The 13,803-nt window shown below is 43.6% G+C and overlaps 1 protein-coding gene across 2 annotated transcripts; it reads right to left on the bottom strand.

Moving 5' to 3' along the window:
* Positions 1-2,272: 2,272 nt before the first annotated feature.
* On the bottom strand, positions 2,273-13,404 carry LOC142960102 (lissencephaly-1 homolog A-like). 2 transcript variants are annotated; one of them, XM_076101718.1, is made up of 12 exons: positions 13,246-13,404; positions 9,264-9,344; positions 7,982-8,251; positions 6,738-6,822; positions 6,579-6,653; positions 6,258-6,464; positions 5,213-5,381; positions 4,849-4,951; positions 4,486-4,714; positions 3,978-4,079; positions 3,739-3,895; positions 2,273-3,588 (listed from the first exon to the last, which is right to left on the bottom strand). In XM_076101718.1, exons 3-12 carry the CDS (start codon positions 8,011-8,013, stop codon positions 3,515-3,517), a joined length of 1,233 nt encoding a protein of 410 aa, XP_075957833.1. In that variant the 5' UTR covers positions 8,014-8,251; positions 9,264-9,344; positions 13,246-13,404; the 3' UTR covers positions 2,273-3,514. The 2 variants fall into 2 exon arrangements, with proteins under 2 accessions (XP_075957833.1, XP_075957832.1); XM_076101717.1 differs by lacking the exon at positions 9,264-9,344 and having other exon boundaries at positions 13,246-13,403.
* Positions 13,405-13,803: the final 399 nt, after the last annotated feature.

Raw genomic sequence — 13,803 nt, 5'->3', positions numbered from 1 at the left:
AGAAGTGCTGCATCACTAGTGGATCTACAGAGAGACAAAGAGGAAGCAATGCAATACAGGGGACTCAATTAGACTGAGCAGAGTGTGTGTGGAGTCACAGACTCAAGAGGGGGGAAATAAAACCTGAATTGTTTGGCTTTGATTAATCTAAGAACTCAAGGATTCGTTTGTATTGTATGTGATGAATGTGCAAAAAATAGTGCCCGTCAATAGACGGTTTTTAACATTTCTCACACACAAAATAGGGCCCAAAAATATAATTTACAATCAAAACTTAATCACAAAACGTCCACAAAGGCGGTTTATATTATCGCCACTCGCCCTTCTTTGGTCGATTTCCTTGGGTGAAAAGTTGAAATTGTAAACTTCTTGGATATTAACACATTATCAGGTTTGGATTCATTGTGGTGACAAACACTTGCTCTTACTCTAACCACAACTTAATTACAAACCTAGTCCTAGACTTGATCAACATGACTCACTTACTGTCTCCATCTGGATCTTACCGACAAGGTTATCTTTTCCATGGCAGAGAGCAGAGAGACGGGCAGCTTTCTTTCCTTTTAGGGACATGGACCTCTCAACACATGCTACCACTAGAGAGCGCCACATCCTGTAAACAATTCCACCATCCTCCCCAGGCTTCGGAGGGATTAGAATGCCGCTCACGTAAACTATAGTGGGACTCACGTGGGATATACTGGAATGACACACAAACCTATATATTAACACAGACCCTGCAGCCATCTGAGCCTCGGTCTGCGCATGAAACTACTTGTATCCGTCTGCGTATGTTAATAAAGAAAAATCCAGCCTGCCCTATGAAATTGTTCAGTCCTCATAGAGAGAATTGATACTGCTGCATCTGTCAGAGACCGGTCTGTTGTATACAGTGACCTTGAAACCTCTCAACACTTCCCATATCACGCCAGCTTATCGGAATCAATGCTGGCTTATACCTCTCCGCTGCTCCTTTCTCTTTCGCTCTTTGCTAGTTTTGTCACATGGAGAGAAATGGGTGACCTAGAAGAAGAAATATGAATGAGAAAGGGAGCTTCTCTCTCCCCGTTTTGATGTCTTTAGCTTGCATGAGGGGAAAGTGTGTGCAAGGCATGAGATAGATAGAGAGAGAGAGAGAGAGAGTGGTGGCTGGCAGATGTAGGCCAATGTTTCTACTCCAGTGCCTCTGTTGAGAAACAAGAGTTTCAGACTCAGACAGGTTTATTATCCTTTCATTAAGTCCCGTGAAGCCACTTCTCTGCGCACACATCTCGCACAACAGTTTTCGTCGTCGGTGTCCTTTTACGACGTGAACCTTGAGCTGTAATAACTTTAGTTTTTGGCATCTGCATCCTTCTTTACTCCCCCCCCCCCCCCGCTCCTCCCCCCTCAGACCTGCAGGACAGAGCAAGGTGTGGTGCTCGCACACTTGGCAATCCTGGAAACTGTTGCCAGGATACCACAGAGAAAGAGTAATTGCTGTGTGGGTGAGTGAGCAGATGTGTGCGTGTGTGTGTGTGAACACAGAAGTAGGCTGGGGTACCGTACATAATTGATAAGGGGGTCTGATCTGTCCCTTTTTGCCTCCTGATGTTTTTGCCTCTCCAGTCTGAGCTTGCAATGTCAGTAACCGGGCTGTACCTGAGGAATAAATGTCAAAACGTATCATACTGTTCCCTCCACATCACACTTGGCATCTTCACCCACATCCTCCCCATCTCATCCCAACTACGACTAGGTCAGGACTGATTGAAGTCACTTAAAAGATGCCAGTGTAGCACCTGATCGTCATCTGTGCACCAGACAGATAGGCATACATAAATAATATCCGCTGCCTAGAGTAGTGCTTTTCCAGTTTGTCTCTCGTGACCCATTTCTTTCAAAACGCTTTTCTCTTATGATTTTAAGTTATTAGACCAAACTCCTATATTTACATCTACACTTCATTTTGTGGGCCACAGGCTGTCATTGGTCTCCTTGTCCACTAATCAACATTTGTCTGAAACAACCAAAAGTCTTACAGTCACACGGACTAAAAAATGGTTGAGAATATAAAGACGGCTGAATAGAACGAGGAGACCGCGGTCACAAATGCGCCTTGCAAGCTTGGGTGCCTTCAATGTCTTCCTATGTGGGATGAACTGGAAGGTGTGCTGCAGTGTCTGACCTCACTATGACATTTTGCGGCGGTCATTTCTGTCAAGACTCCGCGAGGTTTTCCTTCATCTCATTTCGCCTCCTTTCCTTAAAGAAAGCATACAAATAAGATAACTTATATTTACAGATTTTTATTTCATTATGTTGCAAACAATGACATCCAGATATATTGATACACAACTTTTACTGTGCATGTATGTGCATTTGTGAGTGTATGTGTGTAAAGAGAGCAGTGAGACCACAGAAAGCAGAATGAAAATCCCGTGTGAGGGAGCCCTCAATGGGTTAACAAGGCAGAGATAGTGAGCAAGAGGGCACTGGGCGATTCTCTGGGGCGACACACACACACACACACACACACAAACCTCATAGAAGGTGAGCAGACTTTTTCCTCTGTAAAACACACTTTTGCTAAGGGGGGGGGGCGTGTGCCTGTGCTCTCAGCAGCTTAGGGATCATTAAGGTCCTGTGAGTGTCTACTAGAAAGCAAGTTTGTTAAAAGAGACAAAGAAGTATGAATGAACACAGTGGACGAGAAGCTTTGCCTCCTCTCTCTCCTCTGACCATCAGAGCAGAGACGGTGGAGAGGTTCTCCTGTCATAATATACAAACACGCACACGCACACACAAAGTATACACACATGTACACGTGCACTCGCCCACAGAACCTAATGTGATTCGACTAGGGAGCTGCATCCTGCTTCATTTTTTTTTTCTTCGACTTGTTATCATCTAGCCCTGGACAGCTTCCACTCAGTCCTTCTTTTATGCTTACTTTCCTCACACCTTCTCCATCACCATCCACGCAGTGACAGACCACAACAGTTGAAGCATGGAGAAAAAACAAAACAAACCAAAAGCTAAACCCCCTCAATGAGGGGTGCTATTGGTTTTTCGTGCACTGTCAGTTAACTGGAATCCACCTGCGCCAGCACACAAGGATATTTACCCTTTGACCTGACAGGAACAGTATGCAAGTTCGGCAAATTTTTTACAGTATACATTTTTTTTGTTTGAATCACCATGCAAGGAATACTTCTCATCTTTTGAGTGTGTTTATGTGTCAGAGATTGCGTGACATTTATTAAGCGTACCCTACATCCAGAATAATTTACATAAAAGGACAATAGTCATCTTAACAGGGCTGGACCGATGTAGGGGAGGAGGGACGGGAAAGGAAAGGAGAGAGTGGACGGGGAGAAGGTAAAGCGCCATTGGTCAACTAGGGGTTGGAGTGCGAGAGGAAAGGGGCTGGGTGTCAGGACAGAAGGAAGAGGGCTGAGGGGCCAAGAGACGGGTGGGGCCTAAGGGATGCTTTTTGGGGTTGGGGAGGGGGGGGCAAGAGAAGGAGACGGTCTCAGCGGCACTCCCAGACTTTGACTGTCTGATCGACACTGCCCGTCACCACGTAGGGAGCAGTCTTGTGGAAATCTGCAAGAGAGGAAAACATCTGTTCAGGCACGCTGCATTTAAGATAAACTACAAGTGAGCATTTGCGCTTGGGTTTAGGTTCTGTATTTTTGCATGTGCAGTGCAGGTTAAAGTACGACGTTTTTAATCCCATTCATCACTGGTTCTTACCCAGAGAGGTAACGAAGTGTTCATGGGCAAACAGGGTCTTCATGCAGCGTTTGTTCTTGTAGTCCCAGATCCTAACGGTTTTGTCATCGGCACAGCTCACTATGAATCTTCCTCCAGGATGAACCAACACCCCACGCACCCAGTTGTCGTGTCCCACCTGAAGAGACCAGACGATTACCCACCGCTCCCCTCATCAGTAAGCAGGAACGCGAGACAGTCGTAGACATCGGGCTACTCACCAGAGTCATAAGGCAGATGCCAATGCTGACGTCCCACATCTTAATTGTTTTATCTCTAGATCCGGAGAGAAGGAAGGGGCCAGGCTTCCCACTCTTCTTGCTCTGCAAAACAGAGACACAGGGAAGTTGTAAGAAACAGTGATTGGCTACATGAACGTTTGTCATCAAAGAGATGCTTCAAAAAAAAGGTATAAAGGTCATTTTGAGCCACGGAGAAGGGGTGAGTTCTCCTTCACACATCCTCAGCTGTCCCTCAACTTTGTCATGTTCTGTTTTAATCAAAGCAAACATGTGATGTGAACATCTGACCAATTGCTGAAACCTGCAGAGTCTGAAAGACTCCGACTACATCTAATCTTATTCAATTAAAGTGCATTAATGTCTTATGAGGCACTCATTACTTGCGCTGCATATGCTATAAACACTTGTGGGAAACCCTCCAGCTGAACCGAACATACACAAACATCCTCTGTAGGTAAATATTAGACCATGCGACAGCTGTACATACCTCCGAGCCTGTGGCCTCCAGGATGGTGGGGTGAGCGCTGTCGGGGGCCCAGGCGATACACTCGACCACATGTTCGTGCTCCCGCAACTCAGCTTTGCACTCCTTGGAGGCGACCACCCAGACGCGCACCGTCTGGTCGTTGGAGCAGCTGGCAATCAACGAGCCGTCCTGGTTGGGACGCACCATCCTCACCCATTCCCTGTGGCCTGTGAACGTCTTCACACAGTACCTGCAGACGGAGATAAAGTTTAATAATAAGCAGCTGTTTAGCAAAAAAACAAATCGTGAACTAATGCAATATTATCAGGGATAAAACGAAGACCATGTGAAGGAAGATGGTAAAAATAGGTGCCGCTAACTTACCCAGTGGCCACCTCCCACATCTTCATGGTCTTGTCTCTGGAGGCCGACACTATGTGGTCCCCGTTCGGCATGATGGCTACAGATGACACATTGTGATCGTGGCCTGGACGACACAGTCGAGAGTTTAGTTGTGTAAATAGTCAGATGTGCCCGAAGTCACAGTGTCAAAAAGCACTCGAGATTTCTAAAGTAAAGCCAACCCATCATCAGAAAAGAGTTTATAAAAATGAACTTAAAGTAACCACAGTGAGAGTGAAACCCAGAATCGGAACAAATATTTAAACTCTTTTCCAGTGAACTGTAGCAAAATAGATCCACACTTGTACAGGTGCTCCCGTTTGTTATTTCTGTGAATATCTCTTACCATGCATTGTTCGGATGCACTCAAACCCCTGAAAGTCCCAAAGTTTGATGCTCATGTCAGCTGAACACGAAGCCAGCAACTTCCCCGTCTGGTCGAAGGAGATGTCCTGCACAGAATCTGTGTGGCCCTTCAGGGTTCGCTCAAAGTCCCCCGCCTCATAGTCCCACACCTGAGATCAGGGGTAGCGACAGTCAGTCATGGAGGCACTTCAGCCAATGATCAAACAGAGACGTACATCTCACCTAAAAATCATGATGCGACTATGATATTACTGATTTGGGTCACTTGAATTATGTCTAGTGGCCTCACAGCCAAAAATGCTATATTGAAAAACTGTTGAAACAGTTTAAATGGTTAAGAAAAGCCTTTCAGCTAAAACCATGTTATATAGAGAAATTAAAGGCTGCAAAGGAAAGAAGAAGGCTGAGTTGAAAGACAAACAGATTTGCATGTTTCCCAAGGTGCAGTGCTCTGGGAGTGTTGCCTCTGACAACATGAGCCTCAGCCCATCGCCACATAGATGATTAGTGACAAAGCAGAAAACAGAAACGGTGAGGAAGGAAGGGAAGCAGGGAGGGAGGAGGATAAAGGGAGGAGGCAGGGGGGAGCAAAGCATGTTGAAGCAGAAGCTCAGAGGATAAAACGCCTCAGATCTGCAGCACAGCTTTGATCTAAAGGGTCAGAGCTGCAGAGGCCATGTTGTGGTGATTCTGCTTACAAATGCTGCTGCACGCAGCCATCACTGTAATGTTCCTGGTAGAGACACGTTTTAAAAGCGCTGCTCTCAAAGATATTACATTATGTAAACATGAGAAAAGCTAAAGGAGTTCTAGAGTACAGATGGGACCTTTTGATGGACAAATTGATGTGTAATATATCGTTGTGACAGTGCCGTTACTTCTTTAAATTGATGAATGTAAAATAGTCTTTATAGGACACTAATAAGGTAGGTCAAGATTGGGCTTCACCCCTAGTTTTCTTAAACTTTGAAAAACATGTTTTCAAATTATGCAGCTTAGTGTGTAAACCCTATTTCTACACGCACCTTGATGGTAGCGTCCTCGGAGGCGGTGACCATGACAGAGAAGACGGGGTGGAATATGACCCGTGTGACCGGAGCGCGGTGCCCGCTCAGGGCGTATCTCTCTGGGGGACGGGGGATCCACTCCTTGGGGTCTCTCTTCTGACCCACAGGTCCACCGTGTGTCATCTCCTCCTTCGCCTCATTCAACTTTGATTCCAGCTCCATCACCTGAGGCGGAGCGGTGAGAAGAAGAAGAGGAGTCAGAAGGCTGTGAACTATTTTATATCATCCTACTGTCCATATAGATAATACACTACGAGACAGCACACAAACAGTCCTTACCTTCTTCTGTAATCTGATGACTGAGGTCCATTTCTTTTCCAAAAGGCCTGCATACTTTTTATCTCCCTCTTCATTCTATGGATGCAGAAAAGAAAGACACTGAGAAAGGGATCCACATTCTTCTTTGTAAAAATGACAAATACACAGTTGTATTCTTACCATATCCAGCTCAGCCTCTTTCTTGAAGGTGGAATAGGCCTCCTCGTATCCATTGGAACGGAGATAGTCGGCTATCGCCCGGTTTCTGTGAAGAAGTGGAATAAAACAGATTTGTGAGAGAATTTCAGGCGTTAACTCGTCATCAATCACAGATGCCTCTGCAAATCTTAAGTGGTCAGTATCAGTGCAATTACACTTCTTTATGTACAAAAATGTGCTAAATGAATTAATAAAAGTCAAAGTGAGGTTGTCATTTATTAAATATTAGCTCCACCTTAACAGAAACGCTGTCAGACCACACCCTGTTTAACAGATGGGAGCAATGGGATTCAAGTTTCATAGTTTCACCTCAAATTTGACTAAGTGCCGTAAGAAACTACAAAAGAAAACGTAAGGATCGAATCACTGGGAAACTGTGTTTTGTGTTTCTATGGACAACGTAAGAACAGAGAAACCACGAGCACATGGAAACACACCCTTAAATACAAGTACAGACTCACACACAAACACACACAGACGAACTAGGTAGTGTAAATGAGTGGGACGGCTCTTTCATGAGGAGACGGGTGAATATTTCATGAGTAACGGTGCTAAATTTAGGCTGCGGCTTCAGGGCCACTTTGAACGGCTTAGAAATGTAACCCAGACAGAAACTGACGGAAGGGTTTCCCCCAAAATTATCCAAATCACATCCTTTTTTGGAACTCATCAGAACATTAACAATCCAGATTTTGCATGACCAATTAGGATTAAACCCCGATGATGATATAAAACACTGTCTGGACTGACGTGTATTGAGATGGGGTGCCCTATGATCGGCACAGAGCCGCTCACTTATGTTCCTCCTCCTCCCATCCCCCTCACTCCTCTGCCTCAATCATGTGGGTTATGAAATATTCACTAAGCAGCTATCAAATGAAGCACCTTCAAGCTCACGTCTCTTCACATTTCCTCAATGATTACACATTCTTGTAAAGGTATGCACTTTCTCATGACATCTGCATTATCCTCTTCTGGATTATTAATCCCAGACAGCCAAACACGTTCCACTGCTCTCCATGTGACACATACGTCTGTGCGTGTGGTAAAACTTCGAGGTATTGCTAAAAAAGCCGACATGTACACACACACTTTAATTGAAAGTGGTCCTCTTCATGAGCACCACATGTGTGTTTGTCTACATGTCTGTTCTTGTTTGCATGTGTGATGAGCCTACGCACAAATATTTCTATCCAGGCACTCACAGTTCATCTCTTTGTCTCTGTGACAGCACCATGGTGGCTGCTGCTCTCTCCCTCTTGGGGGAGGTGGGAGTGAGGTGATGTTCTGGGGAGGGGGAGTCCGGCTGGGAAGTGTGTGTCCGATCCCTCAGTGACGCTCTTCCTTCAGAGACTCTGAGGTGGTGAAGAGAGGGAGGTGAACTGGAGAGGCTGCCGTCAATCAACGGTTGAGTCAAGGCTTCACGGAGTTCTCAGCAGCCCAAATCTTACTCAACAATCAGACGTGCCCATCACCTGATGAAGAGAGAATGGAGAGAGAAGGGGTTAAAAAACAACTGATGATCGGCAACAATGATAAAACACATATATTCACATATATTCTAGGATTGAAAGTAGGGAAGTACTTCAACGTTTAGTTAAACAATGCAATGAGAAGTGGGGGAAAGCCATCTTAGGGACTCTTTCACTTCAGAACCTTCAATGCTGCCACTAACTTCACTACATTCATTTCATATTCTTATTCATATTATTACAATATAAATTATACTGAGAAAAATATTACTTAAAATAATACTTAAAAACTGGAGTAGCAGCTCTCTTCTTTCTGCACACCTGATCTGAACCTCTGGATGTTACAAAAGGATATTTAAGGTAACGACTGATTCTTTATACTCATTTTGGGACAACGGGACCATTCCAATAGAAGAGCACAGATCAACAGCACCAACGACACATTTAAAAACACCACTCAGTGATGGTGAAGCTAGTGGGACTGTTTACTTCCTGAGCTTCAACACTGCTGGCACCTGGGGCCACAATAGCACTAAGCTGCTTAGTGGCTAGACCAGAAAACCTAGAGTGACTGTGTGTGTGTGTGTGTGTGTGTGTGTGTGTGTGTCTAAGTGACAGAGACCACAAGTCCTCCATACAGCTGACGATGTAAAGAAGGGCTGGGACGCTGGCTAACAGGATTAACCCCCGACAGCAAGCCGTCTTTGTCTGAATTATTGTCTGGTGCATCGTTCTTCTCCGTTTCACCGTCCGTTGCCAGTTGCCACTTATAAGTTTTCGGCACATATTTCTATTTTAGAGATGAGCACTTGTCTTCAGTGAAAGCACTGCAGCCGCAGCAGACAACAACACATTTACCCAGGGACATGTATGACGTGTCCTAGAAAGAACTCTTCTCTCCTGCCTGCATGCATGCATGACGAGCGCTCAGCACTGACGAGACCGAGCAAACGATTTTAGCTGAACAGCATTCTCAGCGTGGTTCAAAAATAGCCATTTGACTAAACGGACCAACCTCCAAACTGTTATGTAACCGGGACAATCTCTGTGGCTCCTGCACCTGCCTGAGACTGTTGAGCTTCACCAGCAACTGTATCTGAGAGAAATGTTTTGAAAGGAACACAGAAATAAAGAAGTGACCGTACGAGGCCTGGTTTCAGTCAGTGAGAAAGTCCCGCTAAAGTCCTCCAGTTATTCCATTGAAAGGCAAATGTAGTCATCTCGGCTCAGTGGAACACAGTGAGAACGTGATCCCAGTCATAAATCAAGAGGAAGTGTTCAAGGTCCTGTCTATGTGTCAGGCGTATCAAAAGGTAGTAATGTAAGGGGGAGTGTTACAACCTGTACGATCATCTAAACACTATTTATTTGAATAAAACGATTGATTTCGATGTATTTGCACACAGCTTCTACTGAAGGAGGACAGGCAAATGGTTTGCAATGTTATTATAGAGTATGCATCTGTTCATGTGTGGACCCCCCCCCCGTGGTCAGCTACTGGTGAGCAACATATTTTACCTGAGGACTTCAACCTCTAGATAAGCTTTATTATTTCAGTATTAAGTTAGGATAAAGATTTAGTGCTTAGTAGTTAATAGAAAATAGAAAAATAATTGCTAACTATTTTGAAGTAAATACCTTTTTAAGTCATTTATGAAGTAAGATGAGAGCTTCTAAAATGTGAGGATTTGCTACTTTTCTGACATTTTAAAGATTCAGCAATCAAACGGGAATTTTATCGATTAACAAAAAAAAAGAGAGAGGCGCTACTTTTACCTCATAAACAATCTTTTTCTGAGACACTAGCTGGAGGAGAACACACAAAGTCAACAGCAGACAAGTTACATTTTGGCCTTACATCAACACACAAATGGAATTAACATTAATAAACAACAGTTGATTAATTGCGGTAATATGATTATTGTATAACCTTACCGTCTAACAAACTTCTGCTGTCTAATACATATTTAATCACCATTTAGATAAATATCAGCAGATACCCAATAGTTAAGGACATCTGGATCAGAGTCAGGTGTTACTGTCATGTACACGTGTCTATGTGGAGGTCACTAAGTGCACAGGAAGCATGAGGACCTGTACCTGCCACTGAAGAAAACTGAGACGTCAGGACGTTAGGAGATGGAGCAGCCACACATCGTTCTGCATTTACTCATGAATGCTAAATGGACTGTACTTGTATGGAGCTTTTCTAGTCTTTTGACCACTCAAAGCGCTTTAACACCACGTCATCATTCACACCTATTCATACACTGATGGCAGGAGCTAACATGCAAGGTGCCACCTGCACAACAGGACCATCTACTCATTCATACACCGCAGGAACAGCCTGCTGGAGCAATTTGGGGTTAAGTGTCTTGCCCAAGGACACATCGAACCATCGACTACAGGATGAACCTGCTCTACCACTGAGCCTCAGTCGCCCTTATTCACACACAGATATAACAACTTGACCGAATGTTACCGTAACATATCCTCTTGTGAAATGCAAAAAGATGAACAGATCACCTGACTAAGCTCCCATTAGGCTACAATATCAGACTATGACATCAGCAATCCGTCTTCCTCAGAACACTCAAAATTTGAGCCATGTTCAGTGACTCATACTTTACTTCTTCTCCAAATAAACAACACGTTTTAATCCTGATATGAATGCAGCATTCTCCAACACTATGTAGGAATGGATCTGTAAATGTAATGGTGTGATCCTTATGTGACATGAGGACAATTTGACTTCATCTACAGGGCTCTGATTCTTGATCATGATGGTGGTCTGTGAAGACTTACTTCTTGCCATCTTTCAGATGGACACTTAGTCAACAACTAATCATTTAAAATTTCAATAAATAGTTTAGTCTATAATAAATGTCCATGACAGTTTCTTAAAGTCTGGGGTGACATCTTCAAATGTCTGTGTGATGTCACAGAAACAGTCCAAAGCCCAAAGATATTCAACTGACAATGGACACTAACCGCTAACCCTCACACTGGAGAAGCTGGGACCAGAGAATGGTTGTCCTTCTCACTTGATAATTGATAATTCAATTAAAATTGTTGCGGATCTATTTCCCATCAATGTTATTCTTAAAAGCAGGAGTGATAACTAACAGAAGCAGCATTGAATTTAGAAAAGAGAATCAATGTTAATCTAACAAAACTAAAAAGGCAATGAAACGAGCATACATTCTGGTGGGACATCCAGCTCCAGTCATCATCACGCTCCGTTTATGTCAAGCTGTTGTACAATGCCTCTCCTTATGGGTGACCTTCAGGCCAAAACAAGTCCCTGCTGACACAAACTGAACCACAAGACTATGTTTGATTACAAATCAAACATCAAGGCAAATCATGTTTTCACTTCAAACTGGCAGCCTCCCCTACACCATTACATTTGTCGGTGACGTCTCGCTCCACAACGGGATTTTCTTTTGCATTATGAGTCTACTCCCCTACAATAAAAGACAAGTTACTCAACCTTTATCTAAAACATAGCGCACACGTTATCAATGCCAACAGTCCAATATCTAAACGTGACAAGACAGAGAATATAGAAACACGTTTGACAGAATGTCAAAACATAACACCAGTTACTCTTTGATTTTCCACTTAATTAAGAAGTATTGTTCTTTAATAAGTGAGGATCTTCTCATACAAAAAGGAGAAAAATAATAAGTGGGAATACAGGAGGAAATTTAGCAGAGGTAAAACATGAATTGCACTTTCAGTAACATTTTATTTAATTTTAAACAGATAATGGAGAACATAAAACATATCTGTACACCCTGAGAGGTTCAGAGCCTTTTTCTACAGACATAGACCCTCCCATTTAATGCCAAGCAATAGCTGCAGCTACTGGACAATTACTAGGGCATTCAATTAGGTAGTGAAATCCAGCTCATCGGACAGTTATAGACATCTCAAGTGAAATCTGTACAGCTTTGTTGATTATCAGTATTTCTGGTGCCTTTTTTAGTCTCCACCCGGATTGGGATTCCTCAAGCCTTAAGGGAATTATTGCCTTTAGGGAGTTTGCAGTATGCGTGGAAACACCCCAAATTGGCTAAAAGCTGCTTTAATATTTTTTGAGCAACAGTAACGTTACTCTGTTAAAAAATCGGGCTCGAGTGACGTCTTTCCAAGGCATCTGTGGCCACAAGGGCAAAGTTGCAGCAATGGCTCAGCAACGCCCTTTCCAGCTAACGTTAGCTTAGCACGATAACGTAGACGTGAACTGAAGCTGTCAGTTTAGACTAGATTTATAGTACTACACAGACACCACACGAAGGGCGTTGGTCTACGACAACAAGGAGCTAAGCAACACAGTCCCATGCTGAAACAAACAAGTTATTCGTTACAATTAAAAGGGGAATAGGATATGTAACCCAAGTTTGATTATAGGGCTATTAGCTGTTATTCACTGGTTTACTTGTATTGTATAACGTCATTCATACACACGCCGAGGCTTACACAACACGGCCAACACCTCAAACTTGTAAATTTAGCATTTGACTTGTGCATTTTGTGTCAACGTCAGAACATTTGCACCGGCTGTAGAGGATACGGCAGCAAGCTGACAGCCCCTCAGTTAGCTTAGCCGGCTAACGCACCACGTTAGCTCATCACCATAAATAGACGCTAACGTTCTAGCCAAATGTTCAGCTGGGCTTCACAACAAGTGTCTCGGTACTAATCACGCGTTGACCGGTAAGCGCCGGACTGGTTTTGAGATGACAACCACGTTCAGTGTGGTTAAATAATACCACCGTCAGGTTATCTTGACGTTCAGTTTTTTAAATCGATGCTCTTGTGAACGCCAACTTTGCCACTTAGCCTAGCTTAGCTTAGCTTGTCGGCCTCTCCGCCATTTTGCGATCAGAACGGGAAAGCGCAGAGACTGCAGGCAATTCGTCATTAAAAATACAAGTCTTTCTAAGTGGCGAAACAACAATGTAGACGTGTGTAGAGGAACACTAATTTACCCTTTGACGAATGGTCCTTCTCATATCCCATTGACAGGCCTAAGCGTGCGACTGGAGTCCCTGGTTTTGATGTGATACTGTGACTTTTCACATCACCCGGTCGGTCAGATTGTTCTCCTCTTTGGTACCACCGCATTCGCCCCAGCTAACGGTCGCGTATTGGACATCGGCTGCGCGCACGTTAAGCGGGGGCGCGCAGCGTGCACCTCTTTCGCTCTTGGAATTAAAGGGAGAATACACCGTAAATTAGCTTCACAAGATGTTTTTTTATTGTTATGTACAGCCACGTTTTAATTTGAGCAATTTTTACTGTAAATAAGTTTCTCACTGAGATGAGCAGCAGAAGGACAGCCTGTAGTGAAGATGTCACTAATTTGAGACGAATCATTAAGCTTTATTGATAGTGAAGATTGGAATAACTCCAAGGAAACTATAACAAAAACTCCAACACATTTGAAATGTACTATATGGGTACATTTACGGATAAACAATTGTAAGCAAAATATATTGTATCAAAATAGCAGTAATTTGGGGTAATATCTCAAATAATATTCACTC

This window comes from Anarhichas minor, unplaced genomic scaffold (genome assembly GCF_050575085.1).
Source record: "Anarhichas minor isolate MPS153535 unplaced genomic scaffold, ASM5057508v1 ptg000027l, whole genome shotgun sequence".
In the NCBI taxonomy this organism is placed as follows: domain Eukaryota; kingdom Metazoa; phylum Chordata; class Actinopteri; order Perciformes; family Anarhichadidae; genus Anarhichas; species Anarhichas minor.
This window is presented reverse-complemented; position numbering and strand designations above follow the sequence as displayed.

Excerpts from the sequence above, each read along its gene's own strand:
- LOC142960102 (XM_076101718.1), bottom strand. The coding sequence starts at position 8,013 with ATGGTGCTGTCACAGAGACAAAGAGATGAACT. Across the intron at positions 6,654-6,737 it reads AAGAGGCTGAGCTGGATATG|AATGAAGAGGGAGATAAAAA; the intron begins GTAAGAATACAA and ends CTGCATCCATAG. Across the intron at positions 5,382-6,257 it reads CCGAGGACGCTACCATCAAG|GTGTGGGACTATGAGGCGGG; the intron begins GTGCGTGTAGAA and ends CCCTGATCTCAG.